This window comes from Lonchura striata, chromosome 1 (genome assembly GCF_046129695.1).
Source record: "Lonchura striata isolate bLonStr1 chromosome 1, bLonStr1.mat, whole genome shotgun sequence".
In the NCBI taxonomy this organism is placed as follows: domain Eukaryota; kingdom Metazoa; phylum Chordata; class Aves; order Passeriformes; family Estrildidae; genus Lonchura; species Lonchura striata.
Window position 1 is genome coordinate 91,749,373 of NC_134603.1, and position 27,875 is coordinate 91,777,247.

The 27,875-nt window shown below is 40.8% G+C and overlaps 1 protein-coding gene across 1 annotated transcript; it reads right to left on the reverse strand.

Moving 5' to 3' along the window:
* Window positions 1-19: 19 nt before the first annotated feature.
* Window positions 20-26,909, reverse strand: SYCP2L (synaptonemal complex protein 2 like). The gene is made up of 35 exons (XM_077781242.1): window positions 26,763-26,909; window positions 25,901-26,038; window positions 25,703-25,813; window positions 24,435-24,551; window positions 23,282-23,306; window positions 22,199-22,284; window positions 21,981-22,069; window positions 21,846-21,880; window positions 20,972-21,114; window positions 20,424-20,479; window positions 20,018-20,063; window positions 19,165-19,257; window positions 19,015-19,075; window positions 18,443-18,591; window positions 17,570-17,630; window positions 15,152-15,270; window positions 14,686-14,755; window positions 14,510-14,555; window positions 13,833-13,878; window positions 12,829-12,890; window positions 11,495-11,543; window positions 10,348-10,403; window positions 9,683-9,737; window positions 8,976-9,129; window positions 7,842-7,896; window positions 7,131-7,222; window positions 6,610-6,701; window positions 6,387-6,450; window positions 4,711-4,842; window positions 3,877-4,001; window positions 3,288-3,382; window positions 1,920-2,019; window positions 1,782-1,840; window positions 1,263-1,332; window positions 20-76 (listed from the first exon to the last, which is right to left on the reverse strand). Exons 1-35 carry the CDS (start codon window positions 26,907-26,909, stop codon window positions 20-22), a joined length of 2,955 nt encoding a protein of 984 aa, XP_077637368.1.
* Window positions 26,910-27,875: the final 966 nt, after the last annotated feature.

The following is a 27,875-nucleotide window of genomic DNA, read 5'->3' on the forward strand; positions in this document are numbered from 1 at the left end:
TAATGAATTCAGGGGTTTGCTAGTCAGAAGGAACAATGACCACACCATCTTCTGCCTTCTCCACTGAGTGTTCATGCTGCAGGGAAGAACAAAAAAAAAAGGTAAGAGAAAACTGCAAAAATTTATATGTACATTGAAACTCTACAAGATAAGAAATTGCAAAGAACCTGGAAGCATATTTAGACTCAGCTCTTAATTCTCAAGCACCTACCCTGGAACAGGTGCTTCAGGATGAGCAGCTGCCATGATCACAAGTGCTCCTTTCTCAGCCCTGCTACTCTTTGAGTGTCCTTATTCAGGAGCACCTGTGTCCCTCAGCAACTCAACGCTCATAATGGAAACTTTTCCCTTCAGAAAGGCTCCAGATTCCAACTTTAACTGCTAAAACATACAAGCCCCTGGTTTTCAGCATCTTTTTTAAGATCCCAGGCTCACTCCACTGTGGTGACCACAGGCATGGTTGTTCCTTCAACACAAGGAGCTTTCTCAGCCCTGTGAAGTGCAGGCACATGGCATCCCACACATGGCAGTAATCCATCAATTTTACTTCAGAAATGCTAAACTCCCAAAGCCATCAGATCTGGACACAGACCTAGAACAGCAGCAGTAGCAAAAATACACATCCATATGATGGAGTGAACCAGATGGAAACTAAGCATTGTATCAAAGTTAGCAAAGTATTGTCTTAATTTGCAAGTAATTATTTTAATTATTCTCTTATTTTACAAGTAAAAACAAGGTCATAAATTAGTGATTACACTCTGGAGAGCTTAAGAACTTCAACAGAGTTAAATAAAGATTGTCTTGAAAAAAATCAACCTTGAATACATCAAGGCTAGAAGTTAGCAGACCTAAAGAGTAAATGAGAGAAAGCATGCAAGGTGTTGTTAAACTGCAGAGCCCCTAGCCACAGGTTGTCATGGATGTGTAACTCCAAGGGCAAATGCACTGAGGGTCACAAACTACACAGAAACTGCTCCAGAGTGTGAACTCAGGAGAAACATCACTACCTAATGGCCCTTGTCTTCATCTTCTCCCCCAGGCAAGTACTGTTTGATCTCTTCCCATTGTCAAACATTTCTTTCTCAACACTTTCCATGCATTAGGGCCAGAGCACTCAACAAAGAACAAGTCCCACAAATCAGTCAACCAAAGGCTTCCCCTCCCAGGACTTCAGTTTCATTTTCTCACTTCTGACACCAATCAGTCAGGACAGAGCTCAGTCCCCCATCCATAGGGAGCTGCTTTTGTACCACACATACCATTGTATTCTGGACAGTGCTGGCAAAACCCTTTGTCGTTTCACCCAAGGCTGAGTCAAGAGATTCCGTTCTGAAAGAAAAATTATCTTAGCTGATTTTTCATTAAGCACTTACTGGTGAAACTTGAACAAATATATTTACCACCAAAAATAAACCTGAGAATGACAGGATTTTACTCAGCATTTATGCCAGCCAACAGTGTCTTTTATACAGAAAATTATCACCTCCTTCCACCTCCTCTGACTCCTAGACATAGTCATGCACTGCATGTTGTTCCAGATCCTGGTACAGCTCTCCTAAACAAGGTTCCTCTCCTGCACAACTTCCCATACAAAGTTCCCTCATTACACTCTAATTCCAAGTGAAAACCCTCACAAGGCTGCAAAAGCTCAATCAGCGGACACCAAGTGAAGATGCCACACTAGGTTTAGAATCCTTTCCCATTATCAGCAAGGGTACCATCAGCCTAATGACCATCAGAGGACTTGTGAGCATGCAGGACAGCCAGCAGAGATGTACCTTTCCTTTTGCTGGCTGAAGAAGGTATTCAGTTTGAGCAGCTGCACATTCCAGAAATCCTAAAAAGAGCGTAAAGAAGCCCTCTGTTACCTGGGAAGGGGCACCTTTTCGGGCCGGCACACAAGAAGCTGTACGCACCAGTGCGTCCTTCTCCATGACTGCCAGAATTTGAGTTTCCCTCTCAAGGCTGGCAAGCTCTTCAACAACAATCTTCCGCAAGGTCTCAAATTTATTCAGCCTAGTGATGGAGATAAGAAACAATTTTGCCACTTCAATGTGCAGTCAACCCCTTTAGCACCAAACCTACCCTGAGGCAGAAGAAAATTTCACTGCTGAACTATATGGGGCAGATTTGTTCTCAGATATGTCACAGAGCATGTGAATAGCTGCACCAAAGTCCCACTGCAAATAAATAGGGCTCAACAGCCTGTCCCAAACAGCAGTCAGAGGATTGGGATAGAGCATATAAACAAATTCCCAGCACAATACTTGTACTGAATGCTCTCCCAGGCTCCAGGGAGTTCAGCAGAGATTTTCTGTGCTAAAGACCTCTTTAAGGCCCCTTCCAACCCAAAACATTCTATGATTCTATTGATACAAACAGCCTCTATGGATTTTCCTGCCTTAGGCTTGATGTACAGGATGCTAGCAATTTATAAACCTTAAAAAGGGTTGTGGTTGCAACATCCTTACTGACTTGAGTTTGCCACCATTTCCAGCTGCATTGAGGTAGGAAAACTTCAGCACAGCCCTGAATCCGCTATCCTGTGATCCTGGTTAGATCCAAGTTACTTAATTGGCAACCAAGCATTGAAGCATCTCACTGCCATCTACTCTTATCTTGCACCACAAAACATCCCATGTTTTTTATTTTGGAACTCAAAATTCTCCATGTACCTTAATGACAGCAAATTCTGCTCATAGAGGTCCCATTGACAGCAGGGATTTTTTTACTTTAAAGGTTATTATTTTATAACCCATTTGATCTAAATCCTAAAAAGTGAATGTGCAATAGATACAGAAGCCTGATACTCTTACAAGTACAAACAGGATGTATCTCACTTATACCAAATTCATAAATATTAGAATTTATTTTTTTATCTAGCTCCTATCTAAGAAATTCAGGATCTGAGAGATGCCTTTTCTTCTCCTCCATTTCATTAAGTCACAGCCTGGTTTTTTCTTAAAAGATTTAGAAATAGAAGCTACTAAGTTGACGACAACCAGAAGACAGTCCAAGCACTGCTCCATCAACTGTTTGTAACTCAAGCTTGCTTTACATGAAGTAACCCATCCCCTCCACCTACAAGAAAATTAGGATCAATTCCAGGAGTTATACTTCTGAAACTCTTCTTGCATCAAGGGAAAAAAAAAAAAAAAAAAGACACCCAAGTTATTTTGTGATACAAACCATAAGCGCAACATCCAGCCCTCAGGTTGGTTTTCACTATCAACCAAAACTGACAGAAAATTTAAGCTGTTTTCAGCCAGCACCAGACCACTTACCTGTACTTATGTATCAGGTTCAGCTGGGCAGACAAGTTCTTCTCTGAAGATCTCAGGACATCCTGTGCGCTGACCTCAATTCTTTTGTACCGGGACTAGCCATGGGAGGCACAGTTAGGGATAGGCAATGGCCCAAGTCAAAACCTAGAAGTCTAGCTAGCAAAACATTCCCCTGGAAAACATGTTCCTCTGCAGGAACTTGTCATTCATCTTAGCAGAAACCATTTTAAATCAAATTTAATTTGCAGTAAGATGACACACATCAGTGCTACAGATACAATCTGATTTAATTCAGTCACAGTAGTTACACCAAAATGCCTCAATGTAACCCATGTGACTTCAGGGCAGTGTTGTTAAGAAAAACTTAACCAAAATTTCCTTTATGCCTTCCCTGTAACACTTCTCAGAATATATAAGTTCTGTAGAATACTTCTAAGAGCTCCAGACTAACAGACACTGTTGCCAAAGCAATGTCTCTCTCTTGAACACAAACTAAAGACGGGATATTTGCACCAACTCTCCCTGAGATAGAAAGGTAATTTCACATAACATGATCAATTGCCACATGTGCTGAAAAAGCTCACATTACCCAGAAATATTTCTTCAGTTGGACAATAAATCTTTCAAGGGCAAAAATCACTTCTGATTCACTCGAATCTTCATGGAAAATCTTGGAAAAAAACGCATCATCTACACTACTGATCATTTCCTGACCTAGGAGGAAGCACATGCCCAGTTAGCATCATGCTGGAAGACATTCTGGAATATAAATCTTCCTGCTACTAAGAGATTGTCATTCGTGAGAGCAACAACTTCTGTTAGAGAGCTGGAATTTGGGGCTTGCTCTTCTAGAGCTCACAAGCAGGAGGGAAAGGAGTTCAAAAATCCCCAGAGAAATACTTGTTAGAAAGCAGCAGGGAAGGATAGGCACAATAGAGCAACACAAAGAGCTACTTACAGATACTGAGGCAAACACACAGAATAAAGGCAGAAAATAGTCAGGCCACCACTGTTTGTCTTCTACTTAGGCATTGTAAGGAAAGCCTGATCCTCTCGTCCTCAGAGTTAGCAGTATTTTGCAGTTACTTCATCCATTACCAGCATACTTTTTTCCCAGCCCCTGTGTGTGATGTTTTTTTTAATAACTCTGGAAAATCACACTCAGAGTAGATCTTGTGGATGTTATGGAGCAGCTGACCAAGTGGAACCCAAATTTCCTTATTCACACCTCTACATACACAGTATCCACTGCCATTGGCAGTGCTGCAATACCTCCTGCTAATTTTTACTTTTGGATTTTGGAGAAGTTGGCCTCTCGACAAATGTATCTCTTCAAGATTCCATGTGACTATGATTTCTACCACAAGAAAAGGAAAGCTGAAAGCATTTAAGCACTTCACCTTAATTACCAACAGGATTTTACCTTTCTGCATCTCCACCTCATCTTCTACTGAATCAGACATTTTCTTTGGTGTATGGTTAATCTCAGAAGGCAAGTGATTTTTCTCCAAATTAGAAAGTTTAGGCTTCTTTGTGACAGTGTCACTCAGGATATCTAGAAAGAGAAGATTTTTCAAAAGAAATCTGTCCTTTTGCACGAGGTACGTGACAGTGCCTGCTCAAGGAGAAACCACCACTGGAATTACCAATGCTTCAGAAATAGAGGCAGTCTCATTTTATGGTCTGGCATCACACAGGAAGTCTTGACCTGAAAGCATCTGCCCTTGCAAAAGCAGGGAACTAGCCTGACTAATGTTGTACAGGTATTTGGAAAGCTTCCATGTCTCCATCTTAAAGATGGAGAGACTTCCTTCCCTGGCCTTTTACTCTGGCCATCAAAAACCTCAGGTGTCCAGCTTCTTCCTATTCCCTTTTCCAAACCAAGTTCTCAAACTGATTATGAAGAAAAATTTTGAAAAGGATATTGAATCAATCCAAACAATCAAAATCAAAGCTGCAGCCTCTACTTTATGGAAAATCTGCTAAAAACCAAAGAAACAAACTAGACTCCCATTCTTTTGTCTCACTGTGAACTTTTTTGGAACTCGGCAAGTTGTCTGTTTGACAAATCATCTTCTTGGAGTCTCTGTAGGGCAGAATGAAAGGTGGTGGGGCCCAGAACAAGGCAGACAGTAACACCAAGAGAAGCATCCTGGAGTAGATTTAGAGTTCACAGAGAGTCCAAATGCAGTTAGAGACCACACCTGAAATTCCTGAGCATAACCCTGCTTGTGCCTTTGCATGGCAACAACTCCTCTCCAATTGTAAGGCTATACAGTGAACAGTGATAGAAATTAAGCCCTCAGCATCTGTCTTGCCCCAAAATTAAACAGATGTGTTATTGCAGTGAAGGTGTATTCAGAAAATGCTGGACAGGTAAAAGACATACTGGGAACACAAACAGAGACAGCTCATGAGAAAAGGGATGCTTTTGCAAAATTTCAGTGACTCACTCCATAGTCACAACAGTAAATCGGACTCTTGGAACTACATCAACACTGAAAATTATTAGGATGAAAATAACCTCATTGCTGCTTGACTTGCTTGAAGTTCAGTTGTTTCCAACCACAAAGAGAGTGTGCTGCACTTTTGAGTTAGTTTATGAAAGTTCAGTTTCATCTTAAAAAAAGATCCCGACATGCCACTTACCTATTAAAAAGCTACAGCAGTAATAAGCATTATCCAAGTCCCCATTTAACAAATGCTTATAGCAATGGCTTACAACCATGTTCTTAGGTATAAAGAAAATCAACAACTCGAAGGGATGCTTGTTTTGTTTAAACTGAAGCTGCAGTTCACTTTCAAAACACTAAAAATTATTATCTTTTGTGTGTCTCTTGGGTCATTAGCTCGTAAATCTACAAAAGTCCCCCTATAGTCAAGGACAGGTTTTAAGAGTTAGCAATGAATTCATGAGTGTATCTAAAAGCATCTTACCACAATCTGTCATGATATACGAAACACAGAAACAGAATTTAGCAAAAAAAATAGTAATCGCTAAAAAATAACTGTTAATTTGTATTGAAAAGAAAATAACAGCTCTGGCACCACCTCTTTCTGCTTTTAGCCAACTCTTCCATGTTATCAAGAGTAACAAACCTGAGTCATTCTGCTTGCTATTTTCTTCCTCTCTTGATAATTTGCCTGATGCACCAAGAAACTTCTAAGGAGAGAAAGGAAACAAAATAAGAAAGTACCCACCCTACAGACAAGCTGCCAGAGGCTTGTCTTTTTACAGGAAACAAAGGGACACAAATCACTGGTTTCAGGTAGAGGTAGCCTGACAGCAGACTGGGAGGAGACTAAGCACTGCATTCTGCACCTGTGTGGCTTTCTCCACATCAGTGGAAGGGCTCCTGGGAGATATATCAAGCAGCATTGGACTCCCTCCAGGATTATCTGAGAGCACTTCATCTGTGTGAGAGATGAATAAATGACACAGGCAATAGAGTTTGAATCCTTTATCTCAATTTAATGGCACAGAAAGTAAAACCCAAGCCCTCTACCCTCTCCTTTATCTTGTCACACAGGGAAGAGGTGGTGGCTCAGACTCAGCCCAAAGGCTGTTTTATTGGTGGTTGTCAGTTAAATTCATTCTTTCACCTCTCAAGAGCACCAGTTTATCTCCTCCTTGTACAAGAGACTATCTATACAGACGGTATCAACCCCTCATAGCCATCACAAAGAAATATCACGAGACAAATATTTATGGAAAAAATGTGAAGAAAAAGTGGCAAAATCAAAAAGAAAAACCCACCACCAAAAAGCTCATCCATCCAAAAATACAGACCCACACATACCAAAACTCTTCTAATGCACTGAAGAAGATCAAAATAAAAATACCAGAAAGATTCACTGTGGGTAAATCATCTCTCTTGGAGCTAGATGGGCTTTCTTTCCTTTGCATCTCCTTTTGAGCTCCTTGCCTTGATTTTCTCTTCTAAAACAAAACAAAGTCTAAGCCTTATTTAAACATTACTACAGAAGTAGGGTTTGGGGCGTTGTTTTGGAGGGAGAGCTTTGAATGACTGATCTGTTTTTTAAATACACTAAGAGTAGATATATACATAAAATATGCCTAACATACTGATGGCTCTATCTAGCACCAAGGAGACCTGTGCCCTGAAGTTCAATGTATGCAAAAGTTCTCCCTTTAGGCATTGGGGATATACATCTGATATTGTTTCTTATAAGCAGAATATAACCATTGTAGTTAAAAAAGAAAAGTTTTCCAGGGGGAAAATAAAAGCTTTTAGTGTGACTACTAGTTCTGGAAGATAATTTTTTTTCCCCAGACTTTCTGTATTTCAAATATGTATATACATACACACATATAAATGTATTTGATATGCAGCATTTATCAATTTCTATGAGGTTTACCATGTTTTCCTAAAATCTCCTCCATTAGACCAAGAGAGTCACAACAGCACTTAGCAGACAAATCTATCAGAACATTGGAGAATTAAAATAACACCAGTTTATTTAAATCTCGCTTATTGGCACATATCTTACATCCATGATGTTTTTTAAATCTGAGGCACTAAAGCATCACACCTTACCTTCTTTGGCTCATAGTCGCTGTCACTGCTTGAAGAAGAAAGTGGAAGCACTGCAAGAAGAAAAGTTTCCCTGGTTACTGGCAATGTTAAGCATGTACTTTACCCAGTTAACTGAATTAGTCACAATGCAAACCTTTTCAGTTTCGCTCTTCTAGCCATTTACAAGATAAAACTCCACAACACTTCCATTAAACGTCAAAAAAACACCCTTCTCTAACAAAGACAGATGCAAACATACACAAATCACTGCATCTAGAGCAGCCATACAAGCAAAAAAAAAAAAAAAAACGTGCTCAGCATCTTGTCTGACAGTCCCCAAGTCCCAAGCAAGAACAGTGTGTTGACACTGGAGTGAGAACAAACTGCCCTGGAAACCCAGTATACAGAATAATTTGAAGCTCAACTTTCTTTTGCTTTTAAATCCATACAGAATCCAACAGCAACCTGAACAAGCATCATTTCTCCATGAGCGGGAGAGAAACATTCCACCTCGTTCAATTTGATTTCCATTTGGTGGTCACAGCAGCACACAGCCCTGGATCATGGCTGCAGGGGACGTCTGCTGCTGGTCAGGCCCAAGCAGAGAATACTATCAGAGATGATCACATCCGACACTCAAGAGGATGACTGGCTTATTACTGCATAAACAGGGGAGGAGAATGCCCTGGTCTGCAAATGGTGAGGATTTTCAAGGTTTACTTGCCAAGCCAGTGATGTTTCTAGGGAGGCGAGGAGGGGAAATTTGCAGGAAGGAGGTGTAGTCGCTTCAGAGAGATGTTCCTCGTAATGTGGTCAAGAGCACCAACAGAGCCATCAGCTCAAGATCCATGGGCTCTTCAGTACCATCACAGAGAGGGCTGCACCCACATAGTTTGTTCAGGTGCCAAACGTCCATCTGGACATTTGAACCCCAAACTGGGAAGGAGACAAGAGCCCAGTTCAAGTACAAGGGTGTGCAACGCATCTCCTCCACAGGGCACCCTTTGCTGCTGGCCTCAAGCCTGCTCTCTCCCACTCGGGAAAGCCAGGATTTGGCCAAATTCTCCTTTTTCAAACCATCATCAGCATTTACTTTTCTGCAGCTCAGTTCATCCGGCACAGCTAAGTGTCAGTAGGAGACTAAGCTTACCTTTTAATTTACTTCTCACCCTGGGTCTTTTTCGGGTATAGTCAAATTTTGGTGTTGCCTGTATCTGAGAGTTAAGAATCCAGCTTCTCTCACTCTGACCAGGGCTTGTATGTTCATTATTGCTTTCAGAGAAAAGATGTTTCCTGTAACTGAACTAAAGACACAATTAAATCCTTTTCGCTCAGAAGCCCCTCAGCCACTCCATTTCAGCTGCTACCAAGTTATCCCATTTCATCCTCCCCACATTACAGCATGTAAAGCTGTGAAATCTGCCAAAACAACCACAGACAGCTGTTGAAACAGATGTATAAAAACATCAAGAGGCAGATGCTTGCCTTTTGCCAGTATGGGGTTTTTACAGTATCCTTCTTCCTTGTCTCTCCCTCTCTGCCTAAAATAAGATCACTCTTACAAGGAGGAAAGCTTCAGTGTGTTTGAGTTGCATCCAGTGGCACATCACGGGGGAAGAACAGGTAACACAGACAATTCACTAGCTGGTCTGGCAGTGATGGTGCATCCTGATCACTGCTTTCAAAATGACAAGAGTATTTAGAGGCCACCAGAATCACATTGCTCCACCTCTGCACTGGGTAGGCCTTAAACTTCAGTTTCTTTATGGGTTTGACAAATTTTACAGGTAGAAATACACAGCATTCTAATTGGCAACAATCAAAGGCTCTAGGGATGCACAAGCATAGACAACCTACCTGCTTTCTCTCAACACTGTTTAATGCCTTGCTCTTGCCTTTTGTTTCGTAAGTCCTGCCAAGTAACACAAAGACCCAAAATTAGAGTAGCAAACACAGCAATAACACACCACAGCATGGTGGAATGGGCACAGACAAATAGAGGTGGCAAGGGGCCCCTTAAGAGTTCAGCAGAAGAACCAAAGTGTTAAAGAGCATGCAGCAGCCAAATTTTTCTTTGCCTGGATTTTGAGAGTAGCAATTTAAGGATATCTAGAAATCAGCACTGTTTAAAATAAAAACTAATCTGCATTCATAGAGGTGGCAAGTCCCTGGAAGCTTGCTGTGACTGGAAGGCAGCCAAAGCAAGGCAGGGAGTTTAAGCATTTTTCAAAAATTAATTCATTCATTTCTGCATATCGTCAGGAAAGGATGATGTTTAAGAGTTAAAATCTTACTGTCAAAGTCGACAGGAGTCACTATTTTCTCCAGTAATCTTTATATACTCAGGTACTAATTTAAATATTGATATCAGTAACATCCACAGATAGTATGGTAGCTAAGCAAGGAACTACTGTATTAGAAAAATCACACAGCCTTTTGGATCCTAACTTAAAAGATCTTAAAGCTATGAGCCCTTATTCACATAGCAAAAGTTCATAAACACTGAGTGTATAATACTGTACCTCTGACTTTTTGAAGAATTTTTCTGGGCAATAATCATTCCTTTGGCATTAGAAACCTGAAAGCAGAGTTTTCTTAGAGCTCAGTTACTCCATAAAATACTCTATATATTGAAAATAGATCAGAATTCAGAAGGAAAATTGATAACCATTCCTGCCCAGAAATTTCACTTTTTAATGGAATTGGATTTGTTGAATGAAAGAGTGTCATAAATTATAACAGATAAACAGCTGAACCTTAAACAGAGTTCTTTTCTCTTTTCTTTGCCTTATGAATAATGATCATTTTAAGCACTACCATCAATCAATAGCAGCACCAGCAAGGTGTGAGCAAGGTGCAGGGCCCCTGGATGGCTCTGGGACAAGGGCAGGGTGCCATGGAGCAGAGATTTATGCTGACACCCAGTGGCAGCAGCAAGGATCAGCCATGTCCAGTTTATAATAAAAAGAAATTTGGGGTGTTCCATTCAGCACCCACTGCCTCACAGTTAGCAGGCATCAGTGACAGTCCCCTAATCAGGAAAAAAGCTGAAAGCAAAAAGGTTTGTCCAGCACAGCCACCTTGACTGAAGCTGTCAAGAGCAAGTTCACAACTTGCTAGGAAAGCCCACACTCGGCAAAGTTTCAAACAAAGTGATTAATTTTTATTCCCCCCCCCCTTTTTTTTTTTTTTTTTTTTGAGAGTCTACAAAGGCAAGTTAAGCAGAATTTTCAACAAAAGTTTTGTGAGGAATGAGTTTTAACCAGGGATTCCCAGTTTGCAAAGCACAGCTTGAAGGGGATTTCAGTCTCTTCTATTTAGCCTAGGAGGACAAATTGGATGCTCAGCAATCTGCTTTTGACATTCAGGAAAGCACAGAAGTTGGCCTTCAATCAGAGACATCCCTTGGCCTCACTGAAGCAACAGCTCAAATGTCTGTTGGTGTTATCATGCATTACCCACCAGAAAATTCACACAGTGATGAGCATTCTTGCCACTAAAAAAAAAAAACATTTCCACAACACAAAGAATAAAAAAATAAAAACCAAGTTCTCATTTGTCTGTCTTGCTATAACAGCGTGTCCATCCTTACAGCATTTCTGCAGTAAATTATGTCCTCTACTTCAAGCTACTACTCCATTAGGCGCTGAGCTTCTGTTTCGAGTTTACCTTTCTGTGACTTGAGGAGTCTGAGCTTTCAAAATCATAGAGTTCCTTCCTGCAAATCAACATAAATATGGCAGTGATGTACAATAGTGAAGAATCATTCCATTAAGAATAGGGAGGTGATAACATGTTTTTTTTTCTAAGCCCCCTTTCCTCAAATACCTTATATGCCTAAAAATACTGTTTTCTAAGCTTCTAAAAACTACTTGCTTCTTTTCTACTTAGTCTTTTTGCTGTCTTGATTCTTGCTTTTAAAAATAGCACCTGTTTTAAGGAATATTCTAAACATAGAAATTAACCTATCTCTGTTTATATAGAAGGTATTTTGTTCTCCCATCGCCCATAGTAGTACATGGTAGGAAGAAGTAATGAGTAGAAATAAAACACCAGAAGCATTTTAAAAATTCCTTTTAATTACTTTTTGAAAATTCTAGTATTTAATATGTGTTCTCTAATCTCTTCTCTGTGCACACCTAGATCTTGTTTTCATGTCCTCCAACATTTAAACTTAATTGTAGTTTTGTAGCTTTCTCCAAATCGTAACTATTTCTAAAAAAAATACTATAACAACTGCTCAATATACAGTACATCTTCTTTTTACTAGTAAAAGAATGAGAAGACTAAAGAGCTGAGATCCTCACCAAAGCTTCCCGAAGGAAGGAAACGTTCATTTCCACGTGAAACACAAGAGGGAGCAGAATGACCAAGCTAAGTTCCTCACCTCTAACTTCTACACTGCTTCTCCTGTTTTAAAACAGGTATTTGCTGCATCAAATTGTCTTAAAACACACAAAACAAAAAACTTCATTAAGCCCTGCATCAAGTTTTCCTATTCTTACCTACAGTCAGTCAAGAAATCATCTAGGCACTTGGGGTTTATGGAGGTTTTCTGAGCTAAGACACATTGGGCTGAAGCAGGACTCCCATGGAAGCCCCAGAACAGGCATTAAACACAACACTTGGCAGAGTGTAGGAGGAGGGCTCAACAAGGCAGACTTTCAGTGCTACAGGCTGCATACAGCCCCCAAACCTTCAAGTGTTTCTTCCTGCAGTGCCCTTAGCTTTAAGTGCAGACAGATGTGGGGGTGCAAGGGGAGAAATTGAGAAAGAGGGTTAGCTAGGGTTAAGTTTCTGAGATCTTTATCACTTTGGGCACCCAAAGGGCCCTACAGAGACCAGTTATGACCCTTCATAGCCTCATACTTGCTTTCCTGCCTGTTCTAGATACAGTCAGGCCACCCCCTCATGGGGACACCCTTCCTCCCCGTGTGCTAGAAAAGGTCTAAAATGACTTGGTGTACCAGTTCTTGCATGGTCACAGAGCTTGTATGTCATACCTGCCTTCAGCCTTCTTCTCAGCCAAACTCTTTTCCCTGTTTTGATTTTTGCTGGTAACGTCCTTTGGTAAAGGAGAGAATTGCGGGATCTAAAACAACAATACCTAAAGTCATGTTCTGATTCTAGAGCCTTGAAAAAGCAGATAAAAGGTGTGCCAGGAAACTTCCCTCCTCCATCTACAACAATTTTCCAGGTCCAACTGTTGCCTGTGGTACTTTCCTACCACAAAGTAAGGGATTCATAGAGCTGAAACTGAGGGGTCAAGAGGGTGAGAGAGAGTTACTCAAAATCTCTGAATTCACTGTAGAATGGGCAAGTGCTACAAAACAACTAGCATTAATTTTTATTTTTTTTTTAATTCTGAAATTAGCACCTGGAAACATAAACCCAAGAACAAGTCTAAAATGGGATTTCTTATATAAGTATCTAAACTCAAAAACATTGCTTTGGGAATTTAATTTTTCTCACATAGTGCACTGACTTACTTGTTTTAATACATGGACACACCAATAGAACTTGCCAAGTGCAACTACAAGTGACTCTCAGTTACTTGGTAATTTACCCAAGTTGCAAATTCTTACATGGGAGAGTCATTAGAGGCCAAATACAAAACTGAATAAACACATAGATAGATTGCCAAGGCTTGCTTCCATTCAGGAAGCAAATACTCCCCCTTCAGGAAGGTGTGCAAGTCTTGTGACACGCAAGTACACCCCACACACCACTGGACACAGGCACAGCACATTCCTTCGGGGCTGTCTGTGTGTTGAACAAACTCCAGTGAGCTTGAAACTCTTGGCTGGGCCCCTCTAGGATGAGGCTGGCAGCTGTTGCCTCTGCAGCTAAGCAGCACAGCATGTCAGGTGTGACACTCCGTGAGCTCAGGACACTGCTTAAAGGCACAAGTAGGTCAACCCCTCCCAGCTTTCTTTACAGCTCCACCAGAATGTCTCTTCCCTACCCTGTATCTATTCAGTCAGGGGGACCCCCAAGGCATACATACCTTTAATATCTGCTCATCCATAGGTTCTTCTTCTAGGGGCTCCTCACTGGGAACAAGAGGACACGTGAGGGAGCTGTTCATCTAAAGACCAATACCTTTGTGAAGTACTAAGTTGGGGGGGAAGCCAAACTTGGACCAATTAGCACCAAAAGAATGGTTTAATGCACAGCAAAGAAAGGTAATCAATAGCTCTACAGAAGTCTAGCTCCTTAACTACAAGAAATCCTGTCCTGCAAAGGTCTGGGAAAAAAAGGTGAATTCAAGCCAAGGTGAATTCAACTTCACATAATCTATCACAAAGTCATGGTGCCCATTAGGAACAACCTCATATCTGGCAAGCTCAGGTTTCACAGCTGAAGTTTAACTGCCTGTAAATCAGCTGTGGGCTCACCTTGGATTTGGACTAAATCCATGGTAAGAAAAAAGTCACACTAAAGCAGCTGCCAATCTAGTAACCAAACTGTTCAGCAACTCCAAAGTACTGTAACTCCAGGCAAACAGCCCTGATGACCAGGTGGCAAAACGGAATCTTCAATTTTGTAATTGATGGAAAAAACCTCCAAATTATGTACATTAAAATCCCAGAAGAAAAAAAAAAAAAAAATCAAACATACACACAGGAAAAAAAAAACCTGCAAAAAACTCACTTTGCAACTTTCTGTCTGCAAGTCACTCACCTAGGCTTAGCTTTCATCCCTGAAGATGGAGTTTTGGACTTTTTTCCTGAAGAAAGTAAGGAAACTATAGTTTTACCCTGAAACTTTATCTGTTTTTGCTGTAAGACCCACAAAAGCAGAGCCTTCAGCATGACAACTGGGTCATACTCAAGGTACTGAAGGGAGCCATGCCTGACCTTGGTTAGCACCTTGGGGATCAGTCTGCTGGCTCACTGTAACCATGGCAACACCAAAGTCCGACATTTTCTGCTGGAAGACATGGAACCATGAACAAAACATGCATATGATCAATAAAAAATGAGGGTTTCAACAAACAGATTTTTTAGCAGTTGCCTGTGGCAAGAGCTGCATGGCAGATTCATCACTGTCCACATGTAAAAACCTTTTTAGCTGTAAGTGATACTATGGGTTTCTCACTAAAAGCATCCCACTGTCCCCTTACAAGAAGTAGGTTTTTTGTTTTTTTTGTTTAAAGCAATTTTGCCAAAATTGCAACAAAATTGCAGCTCTGGAGATAAGTATTTGAGCTGAAGAGATACAAACCAGTTTTCTTTGAAAGAAGGTTTTAGTCACACCTGCAAAAAAGTAAGACTGGAGAAAGTGAAAAGGGGCACGAGGATTGCTCCATCATGCACCACTTACTGCTACAGTCCCTGTTAACTGCTGTCTGTGCAGAGAGATTAAGTTGTCTTTTTGAATCTCCACGTTTCCAGGGCCTGAAGAATGTCTCCACCTCTGTGAGTTAGAGGGCACAGGTGCTTCTGCAGAACAGCAACATGGGTGAGAACGTCGTTGCAGTACCTGAACACACTCGCCACCCCTTCTTTCCATTCCCACAGATGCATGCATAAATTGCACCAGTGCAACCTTCTAGGCATGTCCCAAGCTCACATTTAACAGAACAAACCCAAGTATCTTTCAAGTACCCAGTGAAGACTTGCAATGCTAAAAAACAACATGTAGGTTCATCAATACTGATGAATTCACACAAGTTTATCACCTTGCTACTTATATTGCTACATTGACTCAAACTCTGGAAGACAGGGAGCAAGCCTCTGTGTCTGACTAAAGCAGGGGGATTTTCCACTATCTCTATTTTCCTCCACTGAATCTCTATCAGGCACTGCAAAATTTGTTTCAATGCAGATTAACTACCAATTTTGCCCTTTGTACTCCTTGACTGCTTCAAGTAGCAGTGCCCACCTTGCACCTTTGTGTGCTCCATAGTGGGCACTGATAAAGGAACTCCTAGCTCACCTGCATCTCCAGAAGCTGGAGGACTTCCATTCTAGCTTATTTTAGGCTGTAACTGGAGGAAAATGGGAAGGACTACTGAAAAAATTACTGCCCCAGACATTTAGGGCTGGAAGGAGCTCTTTCAAGTATTCACCTGAAGAAATCTGAAATGCACAGGAACTTAGAGGAAAGTAAAAATTTATTTTTAATGTTGTCACAGAAAGAATGCTAGCTATCCCTAAGAGCTCTTCAAACTTAATTTGTTTTAAAGACAGTGGGTGACAGCAGTAGGAAGAGCTGTGATTTCACAGCCTTAGAAGATGTGGAACTATTTGCCAAGTAAATTACATCAAGAAAGGATCCACACAAAAAGTAATCATGCTAAAACCTGAAATACAGCCAGTTTTGGAACAAGGACAAACCCCAGCCTCCAAAGTTAAAAGGCCACCATACAGGAAAAAAAAACAGCTTCCAAAAACTTTTATACCAAAGTTGAGCTGAGAAAGCATTTCCTGTTTAAAACAAATTTTGATCTCAAACACCTCCTGCTTTTTTTGCTATAAGCAGCTTTTCCTTAAGGCTCTGACCTACAGTTTGTGGGGACTTACAGAAGAATTTCAGAGCATGAGAAGGAAAGGAGTTACTCTCCTTTTCTTGACAAGTGCTGGACTTAGACCTTCCTTTGGGTCAGACACCAAAAGGACACATCTGTACTTCAGGCTCCAAGTTACCTCAACAACTACTGCATTTACAACATAATAAAATTCCGCCAAATGATCCTGGAAGAAGATGCCTTGCAGGAGATGTTCACTGGCAGCACAGGAAGTACCAATATTTGATGATGGAAAACTTACTCTGCCCAGTTCAAAGAAACACACAGCACTGGCTATAGGGTGGTGAGAATATGGAAATAAATGCTATTCCAGGTGCAGCCAAGAGCCTGTCCTGCCTTAAGGCAGACAACTACTTTTGTAGCTGGGGCACACACAGAGACAGCCCTGCAGCAAAGGGTATTTACAGCAGCAGGTCACCTCCTGCAGAGGAGCTGGGCTGCTGCTCACCTTTACCCACAAATAGGGATTGCAGGTGAGCACTTCTGCTCCCGCAGCCATTCTTCCACAACAGCTCTGGGCACCTCCAAGGCATCACCCACTGCACTTGGGGACAAGGGCTGGAGCGCATCATTCACTAGCACATCACCTTGCTCAGAAAAATCAAGAAGTTGCCTCCCTGCAGGAAGCTTCAGTAGAGGCTGCCCCAGCATATGCACCCCACTGCACAGAGAAGAGCTTGTAAGTGCCAAGGTGCAAGCACTGGCTCATCAGAGAACCTGTGCTTCCAGGAGGCCAAAGGCACCCACATGGCATGGCCAAACCAGAAACCAGGCAAGCCAGAGCGGACGACAAGAGGCTGCATCCCACCACACCTGCAGATGGAGGAACAGTTCTGCACATCAGAGGTCAGCCAGCAGCTGAAATGTGCCTTGCCAGGCCACCTGCCAACACACAGATCCTGTCTCCTTGAGCATCCCCCTGCCACCCCAGCAGCACATACATGGCCATGGTGTCCAGCCCTCACTCCCTGGGTTAGAGGGACTCAGCATCTGCCACAAGCAGATTTACCAAGCTCACAAGGGAGGAACAGTAGAAGACTGAGCTTGGGCATTGCTTGTTTTTTTTGTTGCGAGTTTTTTTTTTTTTTTCCCTTTTTCTTTTTTTTGTTTTAAGTGAGGTTAACTGTAAGCTGTAGACTACAAGTGAAAATTATAATTGAAAACAGATATTTAAATTTAATGAAAGAACACAATTAAAAAAAAAAAATCACCTGCTTCATTCTGCACAGTTTCCTTCCCAGAATGGACAATCTCATCTTCAGACTTGACTATCTGCTGATATGAATTAATCTCATGTGAAAGTGGTTTTGAAAAGAGTAGCCTTTATCTAGTAAAGTTGGCTACTTAATACAAAACTAACAGTTGCTAATTGCCAGCAACAAATCAGTGGATACTAACTGAGTTATCATTTGGAAAGGTCTTAGCTCCTTTAAGGGCAAATGACAGTCACTATATTATGGTTATTTACTGTCATGTAAGCTTTTCTTCAAACACCACAGACTGTGGATGAATTACAAATTAAAAAAAAACTATATTAGCATTTGGGGAAAAAAGAAAAAATCATACACAGTTTATGGTCTTTTACATTAGCTAATAAAAAATCCTGAGATTTTATAAATACTCTATTCTTTGTCCTGAACTCCTATCTACAAAGTCAGTCTACGATATGTATTTTTCAGCACAACTCCAGGTTTTTGTGTAACAATTTGGTCACCCTGTGCAATGTAACACTTGGAGCCATACATGAGAGCATGTTCATACTTAAAGTTATGCCACAGGCTTTATTTTCTATTTCAGAAACTCAGGAAAGGTTATAACACAATGAATTAATTAACAAATCATTTTAACCTTTCAGCTTTTAAACCATAAATTTGAGAACCTTAAATTTCTTTCCTAAAATATCTAATTTCTCTTCCAGGCCAAAGCTTAGAACATCTCTATGTGGAGTGTCATAAATCCACAGTGGGAAAAAATATATAGTAAAGAGAGACAGAGGAAACCACAAAACACAAATCACACAAACCTGAATGGTTCTGTCCAGTGTAAAATATAGTTAAGAAAAAATCACACATATTAGAGCTTACCATCAGTTTTTCTTCTCCCAGGACTTTTCTAAGCGTACCAAGTATTTCAAACTCAGCACTGAAAACCAGTTTGAATTTTAATGCAGCTCTATTGTAAAGAGGAGCGGGTCTCTTCAAAGAAATTGTAACAATCTTTTGTCTATCCTTCTCTGTGTAAAAAAACCAAACCAAACAATCAATTACATTTGTTTTAGATCAAAACCTTCTTCTGTTAACCCAAAAACATCTGAGCAATTGTTTGGGATTTTTAAAACAGCCTTTTACATCTTGCCTGTGCATTTCCAGTTACTCCGTTTGCTCATTTTTTTCCCAGTGAGTCTTGGTTATTCTGTTCCCCAGGGCACCTATCAACTGACACCTCAAGCTGTCCTGCTTGAGTAGGGTGGGAGGGTATTGTGCAGAATGGCCCTGCACAAGTCCAACGAGCAGAGCTAGTGCAGGATGACCAAAGAGCAAGGGAGAGAGGGAAGAGAATGGGCAGGAACACCTTGGTGATGGTGAGATTTTAGGTTTACAACGTGTGCCTCATGGACCCCCAGCCAAATAAGAAAATCTTGTTGGGAAAATCTTACCCATCACACTGTAGCTCTTGACATTTTCTTTTGACAGCCTCAGAGAGTCCCAAAGTTTTCCCTTTGAAAACCAGAGCCATCATGTCAGAAGGGTTGAGGGAGTGCCCACTGGCTTAGGCTAACCCAAAGGCACCTGGGCTTTGCTGTTACCTTATTGCAATCCACATAGAAAGTCACACTCTGGCTGCCAGCGTTGAAGTCAATCCAAAACTCCTCCAGGCTCTCTTCCGATGGCTTCTTCATCTGGTGAAAAGGAGTGGCACTATTGTTCCCCAAAAAGGCCCACAACTGCTATATCAGTCGCAATTTTCTTTAATGAGAGAAAACTGGAAAGCATTACCCTACATAAACATCCGTACACCTTGCAGAAACAGGAGTTCAGATGACACTGTGGGGTGCCAGCCCTCTGCTCACCCAAGCACACCCATTGCAGACTTCAGCCATGGGAGTGGAAATACACAAATGCTCGCATGACTGCACCAGGAAAGAAGCTGTGGAAGCTGTTTCTGAGCACTTGAAATAAGGAGAAGCAGTGGAACTAGTTTCCATCTACTTGGGTTTGATTCAATATGACTGTCAGGAATGGTGCCACTGTTCATTCAATTGAAGGCCAGTGAAGCAAACTGCAGGATCTGCAACCCTTCTCCAGGGGCATCAGGCTAATCTTTTTTCTGGCAGTCTGGAAACAGCTCTGCCAGAGGACTCTGTGCTGTCCTGTCCTCCTGTTTCTTTTTACAACTCTCCTCTGTCATCACCATGAAGAGAAGCTTTGCCTCTGTCACTTGGCTCAAACAACAGCAAAGTCAGCAGCAATACTTTGGGAGCTAAGTGACAAACAAGCAAATTTCCCACCTAGAAAAAGGTTATACTCTACACTCCAAGAAATTGAGCTCTTCAATGAAAAAGAGGCAGGGGGAAAAAACCTCAAACATTTACCACAGAAAGCAACATTTCAACAGCTAAAACACTGTAGGGAAGGTGTCAGAGCTTTAAGGGCTATTACCTCCTTCCCGCCAGCAAAAGCAGATATGCAAGGAAATGTGTAGACTCTGGAAGAGAAGCAAACTTCACATGATATATTCAACATTAAAGTCTGACTTCAATTATTTTATTTTTAATAAGATTAATTTTAATCTTTGAACGATAAGATTGGTTACTAAAATTTCTAAAAGTAAATTAAGCTTGGATAAGCTAGAGACTACAGTATTTTAGCAGTGAAGCAATATCTTCACTGAGCTTACTTTCAAAAGAATCACCATAAAAATGCAAAAAATTTACTTCTTAAAAACAACTTAATTCATCACGTGACATGAAATATTTTTTAATATAAGTCAACCCATTTTACAATTCTATTTATTCCCCTCTGCAGTAATTGTGCCACCAATTTATTCTGTTGGTTCTCAGCTTACCTTTTTTTTTTATCTCCAAGCCTTCCATTTAGTAGATTAAGAAATTTTCTGCAGTCCTTCAAGACAAATGACATTTTTTTTTTTTAAATCAGGTTACTTTTCCTTTGCAAATAGTTATTTTATTGTGTAGAAAAACTATTTGCTATGAAACATCTACTGTCCAGTTAAAAGCTTGAAACTGGTCAGTGGAATGCCAAAGACCACTGGGAAGAAACCCTCAATTTACTACAAAAGGTCAGACCCAACTTAAAACCAGTAAGAACTCAAATATAAACCCCACAAATTAACTTATTTATGCATTGTTATTTTTTTTAACTTTTTTATGGGTAAAATAACTTAAAAATAGGCGCTATTTTAGCAATGTGTCATTTAATATTTACCATATTAATAAAAAAAAGGTAAGGTAAAACATGCCATCCACAAATATGTGTACTTATAAAATCAGTTTTGCAGGAACTGCTTGCAAGGACACCCTGGGCTTAACTCAACCATATCTAGCCCCTATACATACTTGTCAAGTGTGTTGCTTTCAAAATAAGGACCCTCACCGTCTCAAATTCTTGATCCTTGATCTCTTTGAAAGCTTCAGCAAGATACTTATCTTCAAACAAGTGGTGACCAAAGTCATCCCTCCATCTTTTTGACAAAAACCTACAAACTGCTTCTAAAAGGCCAACCTGAAGGTCATAATCTGCAGGGTAATCAAAAGCACAGGATAAATATCGTCCCTCTGGCATAACCACAGGTTATAGCATTGCTACTCCTGCCATTTTACACTACATGGTCACATCCATCCTCTAGCCTTGGTTTCCCCTAGGAGAACAGGGCAGAGTAACAGCCAAGTGTTGGCTCAGGCATCCTCAGCCCCCCCAGCTCAGTGAGATCGAGGTACAGAGCACTGCAAACCACAACACACTCAAGAGCACTGGGAGATGTGCTTGGGGCTCAGGAAAGGGATGGGAGCAGAGACTCATCACTAACCCACTAGGATCAGGCCACATTCCATATACCATGCCAATACTCTACAAAGTGCTATTATTAGAAGAAAACAAAAAAAAAAATTCACTCAAGAGGCCATTAACCTTGTTAGCTAGATTTTGTCCACATCATGGCAAAGCAATTCAAATTTAATTTTTTTGAGACTAACAGCCAGCATATTCTGTAAGCACATATATAAAGCCAATCTAATTACTCTTCTACAAAAATCAGTTCAGCCTGCCTGATTAGTCAATATCCATTACTAATACCAACCAGAATGAGCTAATGCATTGCTGCATTTAACTTGTTTTATATATATTTTGTTAACACACATTTGACTTGCCTCCTTTAAAAAAATCAACCCATGACAAAGGAAATATAATTGCAATTATAATTCATCTATAATAAATAAACAGATGAGGTAAAGGTAGAGAACTTCCTTACCACCAACCTCCAGTATAGCTTCTGCTAGGTCTTTCCTGAAACAACATAATGCCACACGTTAAAAGGGAAATAACTAACTCCTAATGCAGAGAAGAGAGTATTTAGGTACAGAAACTGGAGGGAAAAATCACTTACGCAAGCAAGCATATCTCCTCACAGAGAGGCAACAACCTTCTATGCTCCCGTGGGATAATCTCAAGTATAGTGTTGAGGGTCTTCAAGGCCTTTCCGCCCCCACAAAAGGAGTAGAAAATGAAGGAAAACAAATCGATAACAATTTCACATCTTGTTATCCAATTACAGAAACTTTCACACAAATATTGCCAATTTTCTCCTCCTAGTAAGAATCTTACCTCCAGATGCAGAGCACAGCTAAGATTTGGTTCTGTCACTAGGCACCCCAGTTCAGGCAAAAATAAAGTCACTAGCTCTCTCTTCCCTAGAAAAATAATTTGAAAAGTACAGCTAGAAATGGGTGGAGTCCATATAAAAATAGTTGAAGCAACAACAGTTTGTCGTGCTGAAGGAATAAAAATACCCCAGCTGTAAATTCATTTTAAGACAAAGCTTCCAACCATCTAATCCTAGATAGAAAGGGGAACTGGTAACTTCCATCTGAAAAAAAAAAAATGCTCCAGATACACTAACTTCTGACCTGGATAACTATTTAAAGAGGCACAGAAAGGGGATGCTAATTACTAGCCACTAGAGAAAATCTGAATATACAGGTTTTGTCAAAGTCAACAGAGCAAACCAATAAAGCATTAACCAGAAGATGCTTGTGCCACTCTGCTCCCACTAGATTAAGGTAAAAGGACAAGTAAGTACACATTAACTGACCTACAGCACAATGCTTCATTTTTACATGGATTGTGAGCCTGGATGTCTGGTCACATAGATATTTTCTGAAAGCACCTGCTCCCCCCCCACCCTAATGTAAAACCAGCTGCAGCTACAGAACAAAATTTTGCTGCTGAAATGAATGAGAGACAGACATCTCTCTGCCGAGTCTGGAAGGCTAAAGGAGTTACCATGTTATACTGTGGAGATGGTTGCCTTCAGCAAGGGAATGACATCTGATATCAGAACAAACAGATGTGCAAGAACAGACTGTATAGATTGAACCCCTTTCAGAATCCACTTACACTGATCAACTGAAATGCTTGATGCTGACCATTTAAACAAGATAACAGAAATAGACTTTTCAGCATGTACGTAAACACAAAGAGAAAGAGAGAAAGGGTTTGTGCTCCAATACAAATGTTAATGAGAATTAACTGAAGAGAAATAGTTGGAGGATTTTAAAAAAATATTACAGAGAGGAAGAAGTAGAAAGCTGAAAAGAGAACAGGGACAGAGTTCAAGCAGAATGAAGATATATGCTCCCAAGATTAATATTCATTATATTGAAGAATGGAAGGAAAAAAAATACTTACCTTCACGACCGCATCTGCAAATCACCTGATGGAAAGAGTAAAACAAGCCTTCAGTAGCACACCACCATCCAAGAACAGCAGTATGTGAAGTGCCAAGCTGTTTATGGACACCTTCCTCACCCCCCAACTTTCAAATGCTAAATTACATGAAACAGTATGTACCCACATCAGAGTAACATAAAACACTAGCGTACCCACATCAGAAAAAGCCACCTTATCCAGGTATGTCACATATGGTCACCCTGATCATACAATATGCAGGGAGGGTAAAAGTAGCCAAGCATCCACTTCCCCCAGGGATTTCAGGGTGTTGAAGTCCCTCGAGGAAAATTACAAACAACTCTATAACACAAACACTTTCTCTTCCACAGTGAAAGCATGTGGAAGAAACATAGCAGGAAGACATAATTCAAAAGAAATTCAATTTTTGGGAAAATAAATGGGTATTTTATAACTTCAAAGTGGTTAGTACATAAAGAAGGAAGCTTGATTTTGCTCAACTATCTTTTAGCAGAACTTCTGAAAAGAGCCATAGGTATTGATATGAATTCTGATGCACAAAGTGACACAGTTCCAGTAAGCTCCAGACAACAATACTGGGAGCAACAGCTTGGGGGCAAAAAAGCTAAAAAGCATTCTTGCTATTACAAATGTTACATCACTAGGCCTCTAACACCCTTAAAGTCATGAATATTTAAAGTTCAAACCTAAATGAGAGTTGTAAGTAAGTTAGATCATTCTTTAGAATTAAATAATCTGTTTCAAACAGAGTAGGAACAAATCGCCAGGACCACCTTAGCAAACATGCTTGTACATGAAGTACAGTTCAGTGTTAGTAGCTTCTGGGTCTTAAAGACAGCTTCAGCTCACAAGCTTTCATTTACAAAATACATCAGTATTTCTTGCAAATTTTTCTACAGAAACAAATTCTTCAAGCTAGAAAATGAGAAAATGCTTCTCCCAAGTGTGTCAGCCAGATGCCAGCCTGGAGCACACTCCTAGACACTGCCCACCCACACCACTAGGCTGCATCCCAGGCTCAGCCTGAGGGCACCATGCACATATTTATTTTCTAACAGAAAATTCTTTGTGAACAATAGCTATCTTATCCCATAAAGGCAACCCTTCTGTCCCCTTAAATGCACAAACATACCAATGCAGAATCAAAGAAGTCTTCAAGCATTGAGATCAAAAATTCATTCTCATTTGGGTCGATGATGGTCATAAACTCTTTTGCTCTTTCAAACCAAGATACCAGGTAAAAGTTAAAAAAAAAAAGTAGTTAAAAACTGAGAAGAGGAATTAATAATCTTAAATTATATACGTCTGCAGGAAAACCTTACAGAGTTCTTTACCTTTTTAAACTTCAGTCATGTACTGTGTCAAAAGTTACATGGCTTTAAGGACGTGAAAAGTGCCATTTCCCCTTCCCTCCCTAGCCCTCCTTTTATCCTCCTTTCTTGTCCAAGGCATCCGCTCATGGTGCTCAGACACAATACATGCTGTTAGTAGCACCAGAACTACTACAGACATTTATAGAAGACATCAACTCACAGCAAAATACTGTATAATATTTTCAAGCTTTTTCAAGGTAAATATTTTAATACTTCATGGTTTTAAACATTGCATAAGATCATACAAAAATGGTGAACTAGAAATCTACGTTCCACTGACAAAGTACAGAGCTCAGACTGGAAAAAAAATATTAATTTATTTCCATACAGGAATTTTGAGCAACAGTAACCCTGAAAAGCATAACTACAAGGCAGGAATACAACATTTTGGACTGAGGACTCTCAGTCAGTTCTCTGCTAACCGAGAGCATGTGTTAGCTGTTCCCTGACAGTTACACCTGTGTTACATCCAGGTGTTACTTGTCTTCAGCACAATTTCCTTTCTGCTACTACAACTACTACCAGCTGAAATCAATATAGTGGCAGAAGATAAAACACAATTGCAGATTAAATGCATTGGGTTTACTACATAACTAGAGAGGGATCTTCATAAAGAATATCTCAGTTTTTAAAAATATAAATGCACAAATTACTCATTAATTCTATTACTAAAACTGTATTTTGCTGGAGCATTTAAAATGGATTTAGAAAGTCTGTATCACTTCAATAATGGGACTTATAGAAATTCATCCTCTCCTTCTACTATCAGCTTTTAAAAAACCCCAAACAATCCAACCCTTTACATCAGCTAGTAAGTGGAGCCATAAAATTGGGTGCTACACCAAAAGCAGTAAGAGACTAAGTATTTTTTCTCCCACTCAGTTCATGCAAATATTAAAAAAATATTTTGTTTCTGTGAGGCCAACAAGCCATCATCTAGTTTTCACTTCCTTGGAGATTTTTCTGATGCAAACAACCTTAAATCACATTAGTAAATTGTATACAATATTATACTCATCTTTGGTACCAGTCCTTGCTCAATAAGCAAGCTCTTCCCTTCTCCAATATCACTTTTAAGGTAGAGCTGAATACATTTCAGCAGCAATGAAACATTCTTGAATTCATTCTTGTCCAGCTCCTGTAGAAACACAGAGTGCTGTGCATCATTAGCCTGCTACTCTCCGAGTTGGCTGCTAGGAGAGTTGAGATTATTTATGATACTCGCCTTTATCAGTGCTTTGTCCAGCTGGTTAAAGAGAGACTCACTGTATATCTGGGGAAGCTTTACTTTCGCCTCTTTAAACAGTTCGTCAATTTTTTGAAACCCCTTCCCTTTAAAGGCATCAATGAGCAATGATTCGAGCTGCAGAGGGAAGGGAAGGAAACAGTTAGTGAATAAAATAAGCGGGCATTGAAATTGTAGGCACACTAATTATGATAAAATACTTGTAATGATATTTTAAAAGTTGCAAGTTTCTGTTTGTTTTATATTGTTTCTCTGCTTTCATTTTATTACTACATCTGAAGTGAAACATCAGTCTTAATGTCCAAAAGAGACAGAACCCTTGAAACAGAATAATTATAAAAGACACCAAGCAAAGAAATAAGCAATTTAGTATAGCCAGTTTGTAAGTCCCACAACTATTACAGTAATTTCTTCTCACTTACTAAAGAAAAGATTAAGAGGATTACTACACTTCGCACATTAAAGAAAATTACTAAAAATTCTGGGTCATGCTATAGTCACTTAAGAAATGCACTTATATACATATATATATATGGCAATTTGTAAGATAAAGATAAGAACGCATTTCAAAGATCCTTACGTAGCCTTCTGCTCTGTCTGCCATACCGCCAAACACATCTCTACTTAGTTCGTCACTTCTTTCTTCCTTTGAAAATAAAAGAAGAGAAAAATACAGGAAATAAACAATCTTCTTCCCCCGTCTCCCCCAAAAAAGAAAACCCAACCAACAAACCCAAACTACTTTTCCCGCCCCAAAACTGAAGAGCACCTACTCATCCCCTCACTACTTCCAAACTCAAAATTCCAACTCGTTTCGCTGGTTTTCCTTCATTATCACTACCTGAAGTACAAAACTACCCACCACAACACCCGAGGCTCCTGACGGCGCCGGGGAGCGCGGCGGGAGCGCGGCGGGAGCGCGGCGCGGCCACCTCGCCGTGGCCGCCGTGCGGTTCCACCCGCGGGGCGCTAAGCGCACAAGGACCATGCCGCAGAGCTGCTTCGCGACCTCCCTGCTGCTGCTGCCGCTGCTGCTGCCGCTCCAGCCACTGCTACAGCTACGGCTCGACACACCCGTGCTTACGGCGCAGGGCGACCCTGCCGGCCTTTCCCACAGCTCCGAGCACTTTCCTTTCTTCAGCAAGCCCTCGCACGCTACCCCAGCAGTGGCGGGAAAAAGAAAAGAGGAAAAGCATCCCGGGTCGCCTTCCGCTCTAAAAAGTCGCGGCTGCGCGGCACCTACGGCGGGCCCCACGTAGCGGATCCCACTGACCCCCGCCGAGCCCCGGGGTGCAAAGGAGGGGAGCGGAGCATCCCTGGGGGCTGCTCTTGGCCGAGGGGTGCCACAGCCGGCGTGTGCTGATGCCGGGTGGGCGTTATTTGGCTTAGCCGAGGGTAAAATTCAGTAAATTTTGGACCAGAGAGGAAGGAAGTGAATAAGAAAAATCATTGCGAGCACGTGGCGTCGTTTAAAGTGCGATAGCGGCGCTCGGAGTTCAACGGCTCGGTCTCTATGCTGTTGTGGATGGCGTTTTTCTTTCTTGTTTTTCACACCAAAAATCAATCTCCCTCCTTTCTTCCCATAATCTCTTCCCAACTCCAAAGAAAAACTCAAACCAAGGAAAAAAAAAAACACACACACACAAAAAGCCCCCAGAAAACCAATAAAAACAAATTCACGAAAACCAAACGACCCAAACAAAAAGCTCCTAACTTCAGACCCCATCACATGTTCTTTTCGAAAATAAAAAGGTAACACAAAATCTGTAACTGTTCAATAAGTTCAAATGTGCCTATCAATACAACGGCACCAACACCAACTTTGCACTTTAAACCAGCTACTATAGAGCATGTGGCAAGGGGAAACCGGCCAAGTAACGCCGATTTCGTTTACATCCAAAAAGCAGCTTATTCAGCATCTTTGCCTCCCTCCAGACACTTTACGAGGTGGGGG